Source organism: Dromiciops gliroides, chromosome 3 (genome assembly GCF_019393635.1).
Source record: "Dromiciops gliroides isolate mDroGli1 chromosome 3, mDroGli1.pri, whole genome shotgun sequence".
NCBI lineage: Eukaryota > Metazoa > Chordata > Mammalia > Microbiotheria > Microbiotheriidae > Dromiciops > Dromiciops gliroides.
Window position 1 is genome coordinate 11,460,101 of NC_057863.1, and position 19,696 is coordinate 11,479,796.

Sequence of the window (19,696 nt, forward strand, 5' to 3'; positions counted from 1 at the left end):
GACTAGTCTTCTTGTGGGTGGAGCAGCTGCTCATGTGTCTAGTGGAATACGCCCAGGGGCCATTCCATGACCTGCACTTTGCTTAGGGATAGCTTGGGGCTCATCCCTTGTTTTCAGAGCCCTTCCTATGGGGGAACGTGGGGGGGCCTGACAATGTTGATGCTTCCTAGAGCTAATTCATCGTCTGAGATTATGGGATGGTTCTTATCTTCAAATTGTCCAAGAACAATTATCGTGTGAAGTTTTATACAGGCCCGGGGCTTTTCATCAGACGCACTTGTGCATTTGTATGTGTCACGCGGTCTGTGCCCATCAGAGAGGCAGATGTTTGGACTCCAGAGAATTGTGGGCCTAAGCTGACCAGACCATTGCTAGTATTTTTTCTTTCAATTCCCGCTTAGGGCTGACCAAGGTAAGTGGACCACACAGTACACGCTGCTGGGTAGTTGCTACCTTCAGGCACAAACGTGACTCTTACTATACATTACAACTCTTGGGTGATCTCAGTGGTACATGATGGCCCACAGTGGCACAGTAGAGAGATGCTTTCTGCTAACAGGCCCTGCTCAGGGTGGGCAGGCTTAAAAGGAAGTGTCTTAGGTACAATTTCTACCTGTAGGTATAAATAGTGACAAAGCAGGATCCTTCCTCCCTTCAGAAAATGTTCCTCATTGATGGTGCATTTGAATTTTTCTTCCTGGGAAAGTTCCCATGCATTTGCTAAATGTGTTTTCTTTAGTAGAGTCAGACTGAAGACCTCAATCTTAGAAGAGCTTTGCTTTAAAGAACCAGATCAAGACAATAGTGAAGAAGTTTGATTTATTTCTCTATGTCCTAAGAATTCCCCTTTCTGTAGGACTGAAAAGTAGACCTGCTTTTCTTTAAAATGCTTAGGAATTCCAATAGCTAAAGGAGTCCAAGAATGTGTTCTTCAAAGATGAAGCTGAGCCGCCTCCAAGAATGCACAAGCCCATGTCTTTGAAGTCTGTTCCTTTTTGTAAGAGAAAAGAATTAAAATCCATTAAACTGAATAGTAGGAACATGTGTATGTGTTTTAGGGAGAAGGCTGAAATTTTCCTCACATTTTTGGGAATGTTTCTAAAAGTGAATGTGAGGATGTAGTAACATTTGCAGTCTTCACCATGCCTGTCACTTTGCTTCCAAAACATATTACTCTGTGGCTCCAGGCCCCTAGATTCCCTCTAAGAAAAGAACTCAATTGTGCAGGCTTTATGTGCAAGCTGACAAACAAATACACTACCTTGATTGTTATGACACGACTCTAGATTGTGTGGTTTACTTGGAGAGGAGTAGGTGACATAGCTGGGCAGTGTGGTCTGATGGGCAGTCCTGGCCTGGAAGGCATCCGAGGGCCCGTGACCCTTAGTGGCTGGGGAATGATGGGATGACCTCGTCAGGCCAGCAGGCCTTCTTCATCCACTTTGGTTTTCTCATTGGAGTCGTTAAGCTACCGTCTTTGGCCTTAGGAGACTCTTGTCAAGACGGGAGAGCCAAACCGTTTCAGGTTTCCGTGAGTTATAGAACTGGCTGGCTTTGCTTCAGCTTTGTAGTTCAGTAATAGCTCCCCCCACCTTCATTCTCCCTGTGCCACACTGAGGGGTCTGGAACCCATCCCAAGCTAGGCTTGAGATAGTGACATGGTGTTCCTGAACGTTTCCTGGCCATCTCTGCCATATGCAGAGCAGCCAAACATTCTCTAGCTAATGTTCTCCTTCAAAGAGCGGAGGAAGCCCAGCTCTTACCCACCAGGAGGCACTGGAGTCAGGGCCACCCCTGTCGAAAAGGTGGAGACCCTGGGGTGAAATGACTGCCCCATCTTGGGGTTTGTGATGAGGGAGGAAAGCTGGACAGAATTTATCTGCATCAGCATGGAAAGAAGACTGAGACAAGGGAGGGTTTAGCCCCCACAGCCTAGAGTTCTATAGGGACACCTGGGCTACAGGACTGGGAAGCTCAAGGATGAAATGTTAAAGCCTCCCCAGTGGCATCACCTCCAGTTTATCCTTGTGTGTCTGCTTTGTATCATTTTCCTGAGCTCACATATGGCTCGGACTCTGAGTGAGCCGCTCCGCCCTGTGGCCCCAGTGTCCTCATCTGCCAAATGAGCTAGAGAAGGACACGGCCGACCCCTCTGGTGTCTCTGCCAAGAAAACCGTGAAATGGGGTGGCGGAGAGCGGCGTGTGACCGAAAACAACCGAACAACAGCAGTCTTGCTGGTGTACGGCTGTTGGATGTGCTGTCTTCCCCATTGGATCAGGAACTCCTGGAGGACAGGAACAGGCTCTGCCTTTCCTTGTGTCCCCAGGGCTTAGCAGTGCCTGGCACTTAGTGCTTAATCAATGCTTGTTAACTCGACAAGTGGAAGCAAAGTAGGAAAAGGGGAAGTGGTCTAAGATGACCATGAAGTACAGACAGAGAACTCATGGACAGCTAGGTGGCTCAGTGGGTAGAATTCTGGGCCTCAAGTCAGGAAGACCTGAGTTTAAACCCAGCCTCAGATACTCACTAGCTGTGTGACCCTGGGCAAGTAATTTAATTTCTGTTTGCCTCAGTTTCCTCATCTGTAAAATGAGGATCATAATAGCACCTGCCTGGAAGGGTTGTTGTGAGGATCAAATGAGAGAATAAATGTAAAGACCTTAGTACAGTGCCTGGCACATAGAAAGTGTTATGTGAATGTTAGCTATTATAATTACTATTGTGATCATGGACCATCTTGTATTAACAGCATGGCAGCACACTGTGCCACTTGGCCAAAGAATCGAGCAACAGAGGGACATCATGGTGTAGGGTGGGGGGCTGTGTGACACTTCCACTAACCTAGGAGGAAGAACCCAGGATCCAGTTGGGGCCGATTCTCTCTCTCCTCCCCCTTTCTCCACTGCATCACTTGGAGGCAGACATTGAGTCTGGTGAATCATTAATTGTCTAGCATGGAAAAAGGCTGAGAAGCTTTAAGATCCGACCCCCAAGAAACTGCCATTCAAGAGGAGGGGGTCAGAAAGTGAGCAATAGGGAAAACCAAGGGAAAAGACAAAGTATCAAAAAAAATCTAAGAATAAAGAAAACTTAGGGACCTTAAGCATAAGCAGATAAACCACCAGGAAGACATTAATAGTAGGAGGGAAATATGGCCTCCAGATCAAGTGAAAGTTGAGGCATTTGTGAGTATGTATTTGAAGACAAAGGAAACTGATCCTATACTTGATGAGGCAGAAAGAATAGAACAGTACCACAATGTTCCCAAATTATTTAAATGAGAAATGAGTCATTTGAGAGCACAATTTATGGTCTGAACATCAGATAAAACTGGCAGGACAGAAAACTTTGAATCTACAGTGGCAAGTGTTATAAAAAAGGATAACAGATTGGGAATGCAAACATATGAAAGTAAAGGGCAATCTGGAAGAAGAGGTGTAAAAAGCAACTGCACTGAGAGAAAGCATGCTCTCCACACAAGCAAAACACAATGATCTTGAGGACAGGATGCACAGAGATAAAGATTATAGGTCTCCCTGAAGAGTAAAAAAACCTGAAAACAGTCGAGTGAAAGACTATGAAACCGCTCAGAACCTCTAAACACAGAATACATGCCTCCAGAAAAACAAACTCAAGGCTGCAAACTGCACCGTGGTTAAGTTGAACAGTTCTACTGAGAAACAAGTTCTGTGAGCAATCAGGAGAAAGACATCATTTAAAGGGAAATACATTCCAATAACACAAAACTATTCTACAGTCACCTGAGAATCAAGGAGGGAATGGAATAATGTGTTCCAAAGAGCCACAGGGCTCAAGATGCAGTTAATACACATCTTATGCTGAATTTTAACTCAAGTCTTTTTGACTCTAGGCTCAGCACTCTATCCACTGTGGTGCCGTCAGCCTGCTGAACGTAGTTTAAAATCTGATTCCACATTGTGTTTATTTCTGTATTTTAATGTGATGCAAGAATAAAGTGAAAATAATTGCTCATACAAATATGTCATGGAAATGGTAGGAGGATTTTACCAACTCTCTTGCCGAGAGATGGAAACATTTCATTTTTAGCTACTCAAACGACAAAAATACCTAGTTGTGACATAAAATATTTACTTTTCTACTGGCTAATGCTAAGCACTGTATTAAATGATAAACATATTTAAACTCTGATTACACACATTACTTCATTTTATAACAGTCTTTATAGACAAGCTAACCTTTGTGAGGAAAGAAACTTTTCCGATGTGACTTTCTTTTTTATCAATGGCCCACTGGCTACACTCTTTCAATCAGAAAACGTCCCCAATACTACTAGAGGCAGAAGAAGGTTTGTTTCTGCAGACTGTGATGGTCCATGTTGATTTCAAGATGGCATGTAATGTGCATGCTCAGTGATCATAGCCTTTTAAATAGCCCAATATTGGCACGGAAAGAACGCAAACATTTGCCATTGATCATGTGATTACCCAGATGAGGTATGATTAACGGGGTAGTAAAGGGGAGTGAGTGAACTACTCCGAGACGGTATGCAGAATGTAAATGAGGGTGTGTGCATACACCTGACCAACTGTTGGTTTGAGCTTGAAAGTTGAATCCTTGCAATGATTTGGAAACAATTTGATGACATGTTGAAAAACAGTAAGAACATGTTGTGCTTAGTCAAACCAAAAATCATCATGTGTGATCATGAAGGTTTCAAATCACTACAGAAACAAACCTGTCTTGGAACATGCATATTCTTGTCACAGAGGAGAAATGTTTTGTCACATAATTAAGCCATTATTTGCTGCTTATGGTGTCGTTAAAGGTTTTTTTTAGCATGAACCTCTTGGACCATCATTCACTGTTCCATAGGAACATATTGTGTATAAGGTACTCCACATTTTAGCTTCAGCCTACTGTGACGATTCAAAATTATGAGAGACATAGTTTATAGGTAATTTAATAATTTTATTAATAAGGCCAGCAAGTTATTAATAAAAGGATGGTCACTGGCAATCTCTTTCTGACCACTGTAGGTAATCTATCAAATAGCAATCAAATCTAATTAGTTAACTTAATTTGGAGGTAGGCTATATTAAAATGAAGGGCTATACCAGACCACCCCCAGCCTTGGGCTCAAGTCAAAGAATGCACACCTTTTTCAATGGGTGGGCTGAGTGACCTGTCCCTGTACTGAGAGGCCTTCCTGTCTATCAGTAATTCCTTGCAAGGTTGGGTGGGCCTGATGAAGATGAAGAAATTCAATGTAATCTTATTTGTGTGTGTGTGTGTGTTTTTGTAATCTTATTTCTAAGGAGAACTGGGCCTTGGGGAGGGTGGGTTGGGAAAGGGAGAGCACGGAATCTCCCCTGAGATATCAGTTATTAACAATGATTTCTTGTACTCCTTTTCTGGCTTTATTTCACATTGCTCTTACGGATAGGAGTCAGCAAACTATGGCACACAGAAGCCTCTCTTTGTCTGGTCTAAAAACTTAGAATAGTTTTTACATTTTCAAATAAAGTTTTCCTATATTTAAAAAAGTAAAACAGGGGCAGCTAGGTGGTGCAGTGGATAAAGCACCAGCCCTGGATTCAGGAGGACCTGAGTTCAAATCCGGTCTCAGACACTTGATACTTACTAGCTGTGTGACCCTGGGCAAGTCACTTAACCCTCATTGCCCCCCCCCCCCAGTAAAACAAACAAAAAAACCATTAGCTTGCAAGCCACTGAAAAACAGGCAGTAGGCCAGATTTGGTTCTCAAACCAAGTCTGCAAACCCTTGGATTAAATAAAGCATTTACTAAGAGTTTACTATGTGTCAAGCACTGTGCTAAGCATAGGGAATACAAATATAAGGGAAAAGACAATTCCTGCCCTCAAGGACCTTACATTTTAATGGGGAAAGATAACACATAAAAGGTGGATGGGAAGGAGTCAAATTGGAAAAGAAATCTCAAGAGTTGGAAGCTTCTAACCTGAGCCAGGTTAGATGTGAACATAGCTGGTGTGGGTCCTTTCTCAAATTGAGGGTTTGAGGAGGAACTCATCAAAATTGGAGCTGGTTGATAAAGAAGTGGAGGTATGAGAAGGTCATTGGAATGGAGATGAAGAAGGGGAATCATGAACTGGATCACCAGATGTGCATTCATTCGATAAATTCATTTTCTCCATGCATTCAATACAATTTTCCCCTTTAAAAAGATCACCTAGGGGCGGCTAGGTGGTGCAGTGGATAAAGCACCGGCCCTGGAGTCAGGAGTACCTGAGTTCAAATCCGGCCTCAGACACTTAACACTTACTAGCTGTGTGACCCTGGGCAAGTCACTTAACCCCAATTGCCTCACTTAAAAAAAAATCACCTAAATTGTACAGATAAGATAAAACCTTGCCATTGTATGGGACTGTAATGGGGATTTAGCTCATGCCTAGATTGCTGAAAATAGAAGTCTCCATGCCAGATGCCAGGGTCCTGCTTCTGGAGACTTGGCCCATTTGTGCACTGACCCATCAGGAGTGGGAAGCAGTCTATGTCCTTGGACTTTCTGCACAGACGGAACTCATTCTTTCTCTCCCCTCCCCTTCCCTCCCTCCCAATGCTGTAAGAGGTGGAGGGTCTCAAGGTCACCATTTTCCCCCCACCCCCCCATCTCCACTGGCACGGAGAAATGGCTTTGGGATTTTCTGTTTCTTTGTCCTTTTCAGGTGGAGGTACAGGGAGTGGAGACCCAGCTCTGGGATTCCAGCATGGATGTTGCAGAAGCGGGAGGGAAGCCTAGAAGCTAGGGTCCCTACTGGGGATGGACTTAAATTAGGTGGAATTCATGCTGTGTAGGGACTTACTCAAAAGCCAAGGTAATACAGAGGGGGATTATGACCCTGAGGTGTTGGGAGAAATGTTCGTATATTGGTTCTTGTGCTATCTTTCAAGTAAACATACCACTCTCAAAGCCAGTTTGTTGTGATTAAATGGAACTGGGACGCTCGGAGCCCTAAAATTGGGGACACGCAGTCAGCTGGGGCTCTGGCCAATGGCAGAGCATGGAGAACCCCTGGGAGAGGCACGAGGCATCCAGGCATCTGGGCTTGGGGAGTGGGGCCAGAACCCACCCCTATTGCAAGAACATTGATGGAGGCAGTAGGCAGAGGTCTCCGTCCTGGTCACGGATCCCCGACCTTGTGACACGCCCCAGAGCTCGGGCACCTTTTCCAGGACTAAGTGACTCAAGCCTTGCAGGTGAGCGGCAGCTCCCCCAAGTGACCGTTACATGGCCATCCCCCTCCTCTCTGCTTTTTGGAACCTTAGGGGTCACCATCTACAATCCCGCTCTTCCTGACTTAGCTACACTCGCATTCCTTTCCGAGTGTGCTCGTGGCTTCTCCCCATTGGAACGTAAGCGCCCCGTGGGCAGCCCCTTTCAGCTTGCCGGCCATTGCTCACTACCAAAGGCTGGTCGAATGCACGAGCCACTCCGGCGGTCACACGTGGTGGCTGTGTGGTCTCGGGTAGGGGCCGCCCTTCCGGCGCTGACGTCATAGGACTAGTGACCAATCCCGGCCCGGCTCTTCAGATCTCCCGGGATGTGCACGGGGAGGAGGGGAACGTTTGATCCGACCGCTGGTTTCTGCGGGAGGCGAAGAAACCCGAAGGACCGACGGACCGGAAGGAACTCGGAAGGCCAAGGGGAGCAGCCACTCTCGGCGTCAGCAGGGCTCCCGGCGCCATGGCAGCCAGTTGCAGGCAGGTCGGTGCTTCCTCTTCGCCGAGCGCTTACTACCGTGGCCCCTGGGAGGGGACGCTGTCCCGAAGCTACTCAGTGCAGGAGTACCTGGGCTGGCGGTCGAGTTTGGGTTCGTGGGCCCCAGAACAGGCTTCCCCGTGGTACAGACCAGGCTCCGCCCCCTCCGGACGGTGGCTAGTTGTGCGGCTGCGCGGCCACGAGCTGGGCGTGGAGGCATCGGAGTGCGGCTGCGCGGCTCCTTTTCCCCTCCCCAGGCCAGGAGCTGGCGTGAACTGGAGTGCGGCTGCGCGGTCTCTCCCTCCCCCTTCCTCCTCCCTCGGGGAGCTGGAGTACGGCTGCGCGGCCAGCAGGGGCGTGGCGGAGAGAGTTGGAGTGCAGCCCCCGCCTCCCGGGGAGGGTGTGAGCCCCAGTCCCGTGGCTGGGGGGGGGGGGGGGCTCCCGCCCGGCCCCGGGGAGGGGCTCGGAGCTGGGAGGGGGTCTAGAGGCGGTGGGACCCCTCCCTCAGTTTTAGCTGAGAAAGCTGGTCCCCTTGGGCCCCCTTTGCTGCCTCGGAGGCTCCGTCCCCCCTCATTCCCGGGTCGCACGCCCGTGTGCGCCTCAGTTTCCTCCTTTGTAAAGTGGGGAGGAAACTCCCTCCACCAAGACATGTTGGCTGTGCAGCTGAGAGCGGCAGGACTTGAACCCTGGTCTTCCTTCTCGTTAGGCTCCTGCTGTGCCCCCCCCCCCACCGGGGGTTGGGATCGAGAAGGGGTGGGCGGGGGTGCTCCGGAGGATGAGTTTCCTTTGTAACCCCCTCGTTCTATGCGTTTAAAACCATCCTGAGGTCTGGCCAGTCTGCCCGAGGGGCCGTGCCCCAATAAATTGAAAGAGTCCCCTGGATGGCCACTGGGCAGGCCCTGGCACAGCCCCCCCTCCCCTGTGAAGGAGGTGCCAGAGGCTGGTTGTGTGTGGGGGGGGTGGGGTTCGTGACCCTGGGCAGTGGGGCTGGGTCTGTAACATGGGGGAGTGGGCCGTTTGGCTCGGAACCCCTTAAGTGTGGGGAGTGGGCTGAATCCCCAAGGACCTCGGGCAGGACCCCCGGAGCCCAGGTACTCCATGCTGCCTTCACAGCCTCTGGTGTGAAGGCCTCGTCTCTTCTGACTGGGGGTGTGGGTCAGTGGCTGTTGTTTATAGAACTCACATGTGCCAGGGAGCCTGGCCTCTAGGGTTTGGGGTGCAGATGGAAAAATGACCCTTAACTTGTGTGTCCTGTAGGTGTTGCGGTGGCACCGGCTGGTCCCCTTCCCCTGTCTGCTGCGTCTGCCCGACGTTTGGAAAGCCCCTTCCCAGGTCTGTGGTCGTCGTGGATTGACCGCAGCTTCCTCAGGAGGCCATAGTGCAGAACTGGCCTTTCTTTCTTCTAAAAACCCGTGTTCTGAGGAACAGGACTCAGGGAAGAACATTGTGAGGCTCCTCGGCCCGGAGCAGGGCACCGAGGAGCCGGAGGAGGCGGTTCGCCTGCTGTTGGACATGGGCTTCAGTCAGACCCATGTGATGGAACTGTTCAGGATCCGAGCGGGCATCCGACCTCAGCAGATGCTGGCGGTAGTCTCAGAGTTATTGCTGCTGGGTTTGGACCCAGACCCTGTATGTAAGGCCTTGCAGAAAAACCCAAGGATCCTGCAGCTGACAGGCAAGCAGCTGAAGAATCGGGCTGGCCATCTGAGACGGCTGGGGCTCGGAGGAGGTACTGCTTTCTATGTGATTCTCTTAGGCATGAACCTTTGATCGTCTACCTAGAAAATAATTCACATTTTAGCTTCTTCCAGAGGAAATGATAAAAAGATCATTCTCTGTTAGTTCCAAAAAGCATTGTGAGGAACTCCAGAGGGAACAGTGGGCACTTACCCAGAAACCTTCAGGTCAGCTCCCCATCGCTTCTCCACAGCTTAGTAGTGTAAGGAATTAATTGTGATTTGGGGTTTCCATGACCCCATCTTTGCTTCATTATGGTCAGACTGAAAAGATGTAACCTTGAAAAAGCCTCACGCCCACATGGGCCTGGCCAGATTGTAATGGGGACAGCCCAGGGGGTGTGTTGAACTAATTGGAGACTCAGCAGGGCTAAGAACCTCCCTTGTGGTGGGAGAGGCAGGCAGGAAGGAGAGGCGGAGGAAGAGAGAAGGGGACCTTCCGACCAACCGATTCTCCTGGGAGCTGTGGATTCCAGGTGGTGGTGAGTCTGTGTTGTTGAGGTGAGGCTGGAGGCAAGTTTGGGGTTTGAGGCAGTTTTTCTTCCGTTGTTCTGGGTAGGAGAAGGCAGAGCTTGTTCGAGGTGCCTGGGGGCCTTTTTTACCATAGCAATTTAAATGCTAATCATCTGGGAAGTGGCATCTTTCCCTTCCCCTATTCCCTTTCTCTTTGTCCCTAGCTCTATTAATTCCACCTGTGTTATAGATTTGTTCCCATTCATAAAACCTGATTTGTTTGTGGAAAAGAGGCTGTTAATTTCCTTTCTTATCAGTCTTAGTGAAATAACTAAAAAAGGCAGTTTGGAAGAGGGGAAACTCTGGACCTAGAGGTCTCCCATTATTTCCTGAACCCCAATATTACGGCGAGCTGCCCAATTAACTCTGCCCATACTGAATTTGGCCCTAACAGTAGTCAGACCCCTTTAGGGAAGCCAGTGGGCTATAGTGGAAAGAGGGTTGGCACCATAGAGGGTTGCATCCTGCCTTTGTCTCTTACCAGCTATGTAACCTTGGGCAATTCACTTACCTTCGCTTGGCCTCAGTTTCCTCCTCTGTAGAATGAGGAGATGCCAAGGGGCCTTCGAATCCGTGATGCTTTGTTCCCAGTGCTATCTGATTTAGTTGAATAAGTTTTTTAAAAGGGACTGCTTGGTACCAGGCACTATTCTAGGTGCTGGGTGTGTGTGTGTGTGAGAGAATATGAGCAAGAGCGTGTGCACACACATAAGCTGCCTTCAAAGGACTCATCCTAGACTATGTGGATTCCCCTCCACCCCCCATTTTACAGAGGAAACCAAAGGCTGAGATGGGAGCTGATGGACCCAGGCTCATCTGGGCAGTAAGTGGTAGAGCTGGACTTCAGCTTCATGCTGTCTTGATGCCCATTGCCCAGGATGCTGCCCAGATGTCACCTGTTGAAACTGAACTTGTTAAATGATTTTTATGGAAATGATCCTATTTCATAATGACTCTGGGTAGAAACACTGACCAGAAAGATGAACAAGAAGCAAAGTAGCCTGGCGAGTTCCTCTTCCTGATTGACTTTGCCTCGGGTATGTCTGGTCACGATTCTTAATCTGCTGAAAGAAACACCTGGGACGTCTAGCCAGACTCTGAGTGACTTGTTGGTGCTGTCTGTAAGAACAGTTTAGGGAAATGTTCTACGTTATGCCTAACCAAAGAGGGTGCTAGTTTTCCTTTCTGGATGCTTCAAAACCGCAAACATTGTGTGCATCTTGGGTACTCTGGATAGATTTGATCATAGCACACTTTTCTCCCACAGCCTCCTTCAGGTTCTGGGGGAATCCTGACATACCGACCCCTCCTGATAGTCAAGAGAAGAGGGTCACTAACACTGACCAAGGACACCTTCAAGAAAGAGTATTTTCCTGGGAAGCTCAGTGGTCCAGGAGAGAGAATGCTGGGCCGGGAGTCAAGAAAACCTGGGTTAAGATTCAGCGTCAGACACTCACTCTGTGGCCCTGGGCAAGTCACTTAACCTCTTTCTCCCTGTTTCCTCATCTGTATGAGGAATGGGGATAATAATAACACCTTCCTCCCAGGTTTGTTGTGAGGGTCCAGTGAGATAGAGATCGTAATAGTAACGTGGGTCCTTGGTGAGTGGTAAGGGCTGCATGAATGAGGTGGTGTTACTGTTGTTATTCATGACTGTATCTTTTTGTTGTGACCTGTGCCTTCTGGCAAGAACAGCAGGCCCGCTGTGGTGTCGGCCCACCCTGCCTCTTTGGCTGATTGCCTGAGGGGCCAGTTAGATGGGGCCAGGGTTGGTGAGCTCCCTGTTCTTTGGCCTGATGTCAAGGCCCAGTGATGTTAGGTAAATCGTGCGTACGTCCACTTTAAATGTCAGCTCAGAAAGAAGTGGAGGCCACAGTTATCTTTTCCACACCAATAAAGAAGTATTTATTGAGCCTCTCTTCTGGGTGAGGCTGTGCCAGCCTCTGGGAATGCAGACATTCTAAGGGGAGGGGCTGATAGTAAATACATAGTGATACTAGAGGAAGGGAGTGGGAACTCAGGAAGGGCCTCAGGCACCATTGGGGGGGGGGAGCGATTCCAGACTGGGGATGCTCGACTGAGGCCTGCAGCTGGGAGAGATGGGGTGCTATGTCTGGGGAACTGTTACAGGCTCATTCTGCTGCAGTGGGCAGTGGTAAAGGGAATAAAACGAGGAAGACAAGTGGAATCCAGGCTGTGTCTTAAGGGACCCCCAAAGGTTTTGTATATTGTGGAGGGGGGGAGTATTCAGTGCCCGAGGCTTCAGAGGCCTCCTGGTGAGGCCTCCCGGTGAGGGCTGAGGAAAGGCCCCAGGTGGAAGGAGACCCCAAACATAGGGAGGGTGAGAGATCCTGAAGGGGGGGGGGGAGGGAGACAAGAGCAGCGGAGGGGCTTTTCTGACCTCTGACCTATAGGCGAAGCAACCTCGGCTCACCTGTAGACCAAAAGTTGGAGCATCCCTACTTCCTGGCCGTTCTTAGGACTTCTTTTCTCTTTTTCTTCTTTCTCTTCCACCAGTTACTGCCTAGGACCTACCTCTGCTCTGTCCTCATTCCTCATCTCATGGGATGGGAAGTTAGTGCAGTGACACTGGCCTAATGATGGGAGGGCTGCCTGTGTCACCCTCCTCGGCTCCGGCCCTGCCTCCTTACCCATCCTGAGAAGGTCTTCATCCCCCTCTCCTCCTCCAGAGAGAGGAAAGCAGGCTTTTGAAGAAAAGAAAGGGGGTAACCGGAGGAGCCTGCTAGGATGGAGAAACCTCTGTTCCCCTGGACTCTGACCATTCCACCCTCCCCCACCTCCCCCAGTCCTTCCACTCCTTCCGAGTCCTGACGGAGGCCACCAGGGGCTGTCAAGGCCACCCGCAGGGCCTTGGTCATCCCTCTGTTTCCGGTGTCCCAGGTTGGAACCCGGAATGCATTTGGCCCTGTGGGGACATTCTGAGGCCCGATGGATAGAGCTGCGTAGCTCTGTGGTTTACATGGGCGTGTGACTAGCTGTGACGGGTAGCATTATTTCTTTGGGAAAAGGTTGTGTGGTTCCAGCATCTCTGTACTTTGGGGACTGCCTGTATTCACACGAGTCTGGTCTGTTGTTTTCCATATGAAGGTGTGATCATCCCCCTTTGTTCCTCTCTTGTGTTCTGCAGGGAACTTGCAGCACATGATGCATTGTTGTCCGGACCTGTTCACCATGAGCCAGCAACGTATCGATACCCTCGTCTCTGTTCTGAAGGACAAATGCCTTTTCACTGGGCAGCAGGTGACAGAGATATTGCACAGCTGCCCCCGAGTCCTTCAGGAGGACCCCGGTGCCTTGGAGTACAAATTCCAGGTGAAAGAGAGCAGGTGACATGGGCAGAGCTCGAACCACTTGCTTTGGATCTAGGCACTGGGCACATTTTTCATCTTTTAAAGAGAATGAAGGAAAACATGGGCGGCCGTACATGGTTGTAGGGCACTATGTGAAGCCTGAAGTTGGGGTCACCAGAGGTTCAGAAGAGGGTGTGTGAGAGTGCTGGTGTTCATCTGGCCAAGCCTCTGCAGAACTTAAGGGGAGGAGTGGCCCCTACATCCTCCTTCTCCCCAGCTCTCTTCCTCTGGCGGTCAGGCCTGGGTTGGGGCCAGTCTTTGGACTCAGAGGAGAGAGGGTCCCACACAGAGGCCAAAGCCCGGGGCTGGAGTGCTGGCTCCCCCCACCCCGCCTGTTGTGCCTCGTTTCCCCCTTCTGTCAAAGGGGCACAATAGAACTTGCACTGACTAACTCAGGGTTTGGGGGAAGCAAGGGCTTTGTAGGCCTGAAGTACACAAATTGAAGTTTAAGTAGAAACAAGAGTTTATTGTTCAGGTTTATTATTATCACTCTGGTAGTTAAATGAACCCTGGAATAAGAAGAGTAAATGACCCCCCTTCGGGTCTGTCACTGGGATGAAAGTGGTAACCTGATGCCTGGATTGTACCTGACTTCTTCAGGATCTTACATATAAGGAAACTGAGGCACAGGGGAACTAAGTCATGCAGTAAGGGGCATCTACCTGCTGCCAGTGTCCAGGATGCACAACTCAGCCATCTTCCTTTGGGTGTGATGTGAGCCAGGCTGCTGTGGCTTCCTGTGTTCTCGGGACCCAGATGAGCCTCATGTTTTAAATAGCTAAAACCTGCCAAGGTGTCTTTGAAGGAACAGGAGGCTTAGAGAAGGGAGATCCCTGTTGGAGACCCAGAAAGCGAAATCCTAGAGTGCGCCCAGAACCCAGACAGATTTCCCGGGGGCCGTGGCAGCTCGGGAAGGGGAGCAGTGTGTCTGAGGAGTAGCTGGTGCAACCTCTCAGTTCTCTCCCTTCCTGCCCCTTCAGTTTCTTCAAGTGCCGTTGTCTAGGACCTGTGACAGGCCCCCTGAATGTAGAGTGAGATGGCCGTCTCTTCTGTCCTCTCCGGGCATCATGGCATTCTCTTCCCTCCATCTAGCAGGACAGAAGCCAAACGCCTCCCGTGGTTTCTTTGTCCCATTGTCTTCTTTGCTTCTGATCTGAACCTGTCGTTGGTAGACCTGACAGAGCTTTGTAAATCCCAGGGGACGCGGCTGCGGGTGGGGTGGGCAGAGCCTCTGGGATCGATGGCTAGCGAGGCTCTTCCCTTAGGTAGTCGTTTGAATACATTGATTGGAGTGGGCGGTGAGAAGGCGGATGGTGGTTCTCATTCTGCAGCTGGGATTGGTTCCTCAATGTTTTTGTGTTGTTCCTTACAGTATGCGTATTTTAGGATGGGAATCAAGCAGCGAGACCTGGTGAAGACCAAGTACTTCCAGTACTCAATGACCAAGATCAAAGAGAGGCACATCTTCCTAGAGCGGCTGGGCCTTTTCCAGACTCCCGATAAGAAGGGACAAACGCAGGTCTGTAACCCACCCTTGAATTCGATGTTGAGAGTCCCAGAAGCAGAGTTTTTAGCCCAGACAGCCCGCTCGTCTTCAGAGGAGTTCGAAGTCTTTAAGAAGCTCTTAGCTCGTGAGGAGCTGGAGGAGGGTGACGGTCTGAGTACATCTGAGGATGAGGACTCGGACTGGACGGACACGGACAGTTCTGGTGATGAAAAGGACTGAAAGGCAGAGATGAGTGGAAGATGCCGATGGGTATTCTCCCTTTACGAAGATCTCTCCTGGAAGCGTCATTGGAGGCTTCTCGAGGGAGCGACGCCCTCTGGAGACTTAGCTCTGTGACAGGACAGCAGGCAGACTTTCAATCAAGGATCCAGCTGACCAGGGAGCCGCTGCCACTCCCTCCTCCGTCGGAGCAAACCCAGAGCTGAGGCTCCGTGTGCAGTTAAGGACTCCCTCGGTGTAACGGTGTGCAAGCAATAAATCGAAATTCCACCCCACTTTTTGCCCTGTTGGTGTGTGAATTGCTCGCCTAGCCTGGAGGGAGGGGCTCCTTCTTCTGACGGGGAAGAATGGGCTGTCTTTCCTTGCATTGGGTCAGTAAGAGGTGACAGTAAGGAGGGGCAGGAGGGCGGTCACGGCAGGATACAGCAGGTGCCTGGCTACCTCCCAGGGCTCCTGGTCCTTAACCTAAATGGCCGAGTCACTCTCAATTGCAATGCCTCGTGGAGTAAGGACTGTTAATGAAGTCTGACTCAGCCTTTGGCTTCGTGCTAATTATTAACGAGGTTCTGCAGTCGGTGACAAACCCATCAAAGGAGGAGCCCTGTTCCTCATCACCCCCGTGACTTGGCTGGCAGCTCACTTTCCAGCCTAGTCTCTTATGTGCTGGGCCTTTCTGAAACCGGCCTTGATGTTTCATTAGCGGCAGCCATAGCAAACACTCGCATCCCATCTTCCCAGCAAAGCTGGGTGTCCTCAGGATGGAATGATGGTGAAGCCAACTCAATTCCACACAGGTGGAATTCCCTAGGAAAGACCCACTCTTCATGGCAGAGACCCTGCCATGGGATGGAACCCTGTGATGGGCTCAGAGGACCTGACTTAGGACCCTGGCACAGCCACCTCTGTAGGCCTGTTTCCTTATTTGTGAAATGAGGGGGTTGAGCTAGCTAACCCCAAACTGTGATCCTCTGTTGTACTCAGGCTTGTTGCTTAGTATCAAGCAATCGCAGATCTATGATGCCCTGACCTTTCTCCCCACCTGCTAATTGGGTTTTAGAGGAATAACTAACAAATTATCATTAAACAAGATAGATGGAAAAATGTCAATTAATGCAAGTTTCCTGAGGTTGATCTTTAGATTTACTTACATTCTGGCTCCTACTTGCACAACCAAAACGGGGCTTCAAAAAAAGAAATTGTATTTAGAAAAATTTCAAACCAACAAGATTTGAAACAAGATTTTTTTTTTTTGGGGGGCTTCATAGCCCTGATTTTGTACAATCAGCATTAACTGGTCAGTGTGGGCATTTAGTACTGGGAGGTACCATTACTGCTCTCTCCAGCAACGCGATGTTTGTGTGTGCCAAGTAGAGAAGACACAGGCCAGAGGGTAAGAGGGGCCAAAGAGATCTTTGCTGCTGGCCAGGGTGGCCACAGCTGCCATTTCACTGGGGACAATTCCAGCCACAGGCAGTGGGGGGCCCTGTGGGGGAGGCAAGAAGGAAATTCTGTTTCAGTTCACCTGCAGTGAGCTCCTTTTTGTCATGAAGGGGAGGTCTCTTGTGATGATGGAGGTGGGGACGTTTCAGAGAGCTATCTGCTACGTTCTGGAGATGGCGGCATGAAAGATGAAACCCTTTCACTCTGCCTAAATTCTAATCGCATCCCTCTGCCTTTGGGACTCTAAATGATGTGGCTCTTTGGAGCCCGGGTTCTTAGGCTTGATCAGTCAGATGTGAGATGGGATCCTAAAGGGGTTCCCCAATTTACAGGTGGTTGGTTCTTTTCATTTGGACCACAAATGATTATGCCCTTTTGAGAAGAAGTGGGGAGGGGGGATTCCTGGCTCCTCTGTGGGTGAACCCCAATCCTGTATCATCAGTCTCTCCTTGTGAACTGATGGGCTTTTTGGAAGAGGCAGTAGCCTTCGGATGATTTCACAGAAGAAAGGAGAGGTCCAGAGTGAGTCATAAGGAAAAAGTGTCTTGACAGATTTGCTTGGAATGTTTTAAAGGCAAAATTGAAAGATGTCATTGCTGTGAAAACAGTATTATATTTAGAAAAACTTTTTCAGTAGACGCTGTCATTTCTCTGTAAAACATCAGAAGAGGTGGGTCGCACGGCCACGGACGGCCAGACTCAGAAGTTGTTCTATCGGACAAACGGTTTTCTCATTTGCTGAGATGCCAGGAGTTGTTAACATGATGGTAGAAGTCCTTTTTCCCTCATGTACTTTTCCAGTGACATCATGTGATAATGTTGAGTCCCAGGATTGTTGAGAAAAAAAAAAAGACATGGTTATTTTTATATATATATTAATGACCCTTTCTAGCCACTCTCACTTCTCTTCTGACTCTTCACTAAACTAAAGCCAATCTCTTGAGTGGCGATTGGGTACAGCTTTTGGAATGGTAGAAGTTTGTTAGATTTACTGTAGTTTATCTCCTTGGCACGTTCTTCCTTTATGAAAATGGCTAATTGATATATGTGTGTTTTTCCTGAGACATAACCATATATAATTCTCATAATTTAAAAACAGATTCTAATCCTTCAAAGTAATCCTCTTATAAAATATGACTACATCTTGCAGGGGAAAAAAATGCCTTCTAGTTTGAATGGGTCATGATTTCCTTCAGCACCCTGGGGTGCTTGGGGAGTGTGGACAGGTAAGAGGAATCTCGGTAGACTCTGTATGCTGGCACTCAATCCTTGCTGCCTCGCTGCTTCACAAACAGAACTCTGAAATTGGAAGGTTGGCTCTCCTCCTCTTCCCTCTGTCTTAGAGCACTAACGCATTCCAGCACCGTCTCCACCCTTGACTGTGGATTGATGCCTGGCACAGTCCGCTGTGGCTTTGGGGCCCACTTGGGGTCACTTGCTATAATGATGTTAACATTTCTAAGTATCAAGTAGGGTTTCCATTGTTTTAACAGCATTTGGGGGGAGGAGTATTTTTGAAACATGTTGAAAAGTTAACATCGTGAGTGATAATGTGTCCTCTGGTAAAGGACCAAAAACTTGAAACATTTTAGGTTAATGACTCAGTAGACTAAAACAGTTTGTCTTGATGGCAACCGTGCAGACCTTTTTCCCATTAGCCCAGTGCGGCCATGCCGGCTATACCTGATCTGCTAGCTAAGGGATGAGTGTGCCCACAACCAAAAGCCCATATGAAATTCTTAGAGACAGAAAGGTTTCTAAGCTAAATAGTGTGTTAATTGTTTAACATTTCTTCTTTCAGAATACCAAAGGCACTAACCCACACTATGGACTACTAGCCTGCAAAATACCAATGAACAAAAATATTCTTCAGATTATAAGACTAGGGACAAAAAGGGCTAAGCAGCACTAAACAACCCTCGAAGTTGCTTTTCAGCTTGGGAAGAATTCATTTCTACTCTGGCTGTTTGGAGGCTGCTCACGTTTCTTCTCCATTTTGATTTTTTTGGTCTCAGAGAGAAGATTCACGTCTACTTGGAACGTTGTGAGCCGGGGTCTGCCGATCTGGCCGTGCTCCCGGTGCTCTGCTAAGTTAACCCCTTCTCATTTGCATAGCCATACTTTGCTGTCTTTCAGTCACGGATACGTTCCAAAGGCTTGTGATGCATGCTGCAACACCTTTGGTGATATATCTGGGGAAGAATGCAGACACCTTGGAGGATTAAGTCTGGAATGAGGAAAACTGAAGAAGCCTTGGCCACGGCCCCAGAGGAGGAGGTGCTGGTGTGTTCAGGCCTGGCAGCGTGTCCCAGAGAGGCTCGAGGAGAGGAGGATGCTGAGGTGCGGGCTCCATCTCGTAAAGTGCCTCTCCTCTCTGTTCTCTTTCAACCCACGTAGTAGATCTCATCTTCCTGGGATTTAAAAGCCCTTAGAGTCGACAAGGGGAAAGCCCAGTTGTTGCGGACCCTTGAGGAAGGAGGAGAAGGACATTAGTGTTCTCAGTGACAGTTTCCCTTTTCTGATTTCCAGCTATTAGAATCTCTTATCATTTCAGCCTCATCCTTTTCAGCCCCATTTCTCCAAATAGTTTTCCATCTGATGTCCTTTAGTTAGGGATTTTGTGCCTTTAATTTTAATCAGGAGGAACTGACTTACTCAGGGGACCTTGGTCCCCTGAAGGCAGTGTTGGCAGAAGCTGTGCCCTGGTTGGCCCTGTCAGCTTGGAAAAGCTTCAAGGACAAGCTTAGTGTTCTCCCTGCCCACATCTGCTTGGGAAGATGGCGTCTGCCACCTGGCTTCTTTTGACCACAATACTGTATGAAACCACTGTTGGGAGGGTGGAGAGGAATTCTTAGCTATGCCCCAACCACCGCTGATTAGAATCCAGCATTCAGTGACTAGTCTTGGGGATTGCCAGAAGCAGGCAGACTTGTCCAGGGTCACCTAGCCAACAAAGAGGGGGGCTTGGAGTCTGGTGCTCTCTTTGCTCCCCACCTCTCCTTGATGTTGGGTGATGTGTGCATGGGTTCCCTAGACTGGTCTAGGGCTTACAGTTCTCTCTATGCAGCTCAGCCTGCTCTTAGTACGGACTTCAAATCAGTGAGCATTTATTAGGCACCTTCTGTATGCCAGGTCCTGTGCTCTCTCTGCTGTCCATGCACCCAACACTACCCTTAGGGAAGTGGTTC

At 49.0% G+C, this 19,696-nt stretch overlaps 3 protein-coding genes across 8 annotated transcripts in view; 2 read left to right on the plus strand and 1 right to left on the minus strand.

The window, feature by feature from the left end:
* The window catches only part of PASK (PAS domain containing serine/threonine kinase), a 74,217-nt gene extending 70,115 nt beyond the window's left edge, over positions 1-4,102 (plus strand). The window contains exon 19 of one of the 2 annotated variants that reach the window (XM_043993649.1): positions 2,751-4,102. The gene's annotated coding sequence lies outside the window, so the exon portion shown is untranslated. Of the gene's footprint in view, positions 1-894; positions 1,183-2,750 lie in introns of those variants that run through there. The other variant, XM_043993647.1, reaches the window with a different exon arrangement.
* Positions 4,103-7,564: 3,462 nt separating this feature from the next.
* On the plus strand, positions 7,565-15,343 carry MTERF4 (mitochondrial transcription termination factor 4). Of its 5 annotated transcripts, none has more exons than XM_043993652.1 (4): positions 7,565-7,728; positions 8,980-9,451; positions 13,120-13,304; positions 14,715-15,343. In XM_043993652.1, the coding sequence occupies exons 1-4, from the start codon at positions 7,708-7,710 to the stop codon at positions 15,066-15,068; spliced, it is 1,032 nt and encodes a 343-aa protein (XP_043849587.1). In that variant the 5' UTR covers positions 7,565-7,707; the 3' UTR covers positions 15,069-15,343. The 5 variants fall into 5 exon arrangements, with proteins under 5 accessions (XP_043849587.1, XP_043849586.1, XP_043849585.1 ...); XM_043993651.1 differs by lacking the exon at positions 7,565-7,728 and adding an exon at positions 8,226-8,475 and having other exon boundaries at positions 13,120-13,318; positions 14,729-15,343; XM_043993650.1 differs by lacking the exon at positions 7,565-7,728 and adding an exon at positions 8,226-8,475.
* Positions 15,335-19,696, minus strand: part of SNED1 (sushi, nidogen and EGF like domains 1) — an 85,694-nt gene continuing 81,332 nt past the window's right edge. Inside the window, exon 33 of the mRNA XM_043993646.1 lies at positions 15,335-18,974. The gene's annotated coding sequence lies outside the window, so the exon portion shown is untranslated. The remainder of the gene's footprint in view (positions 18,975-19,696) is intronic.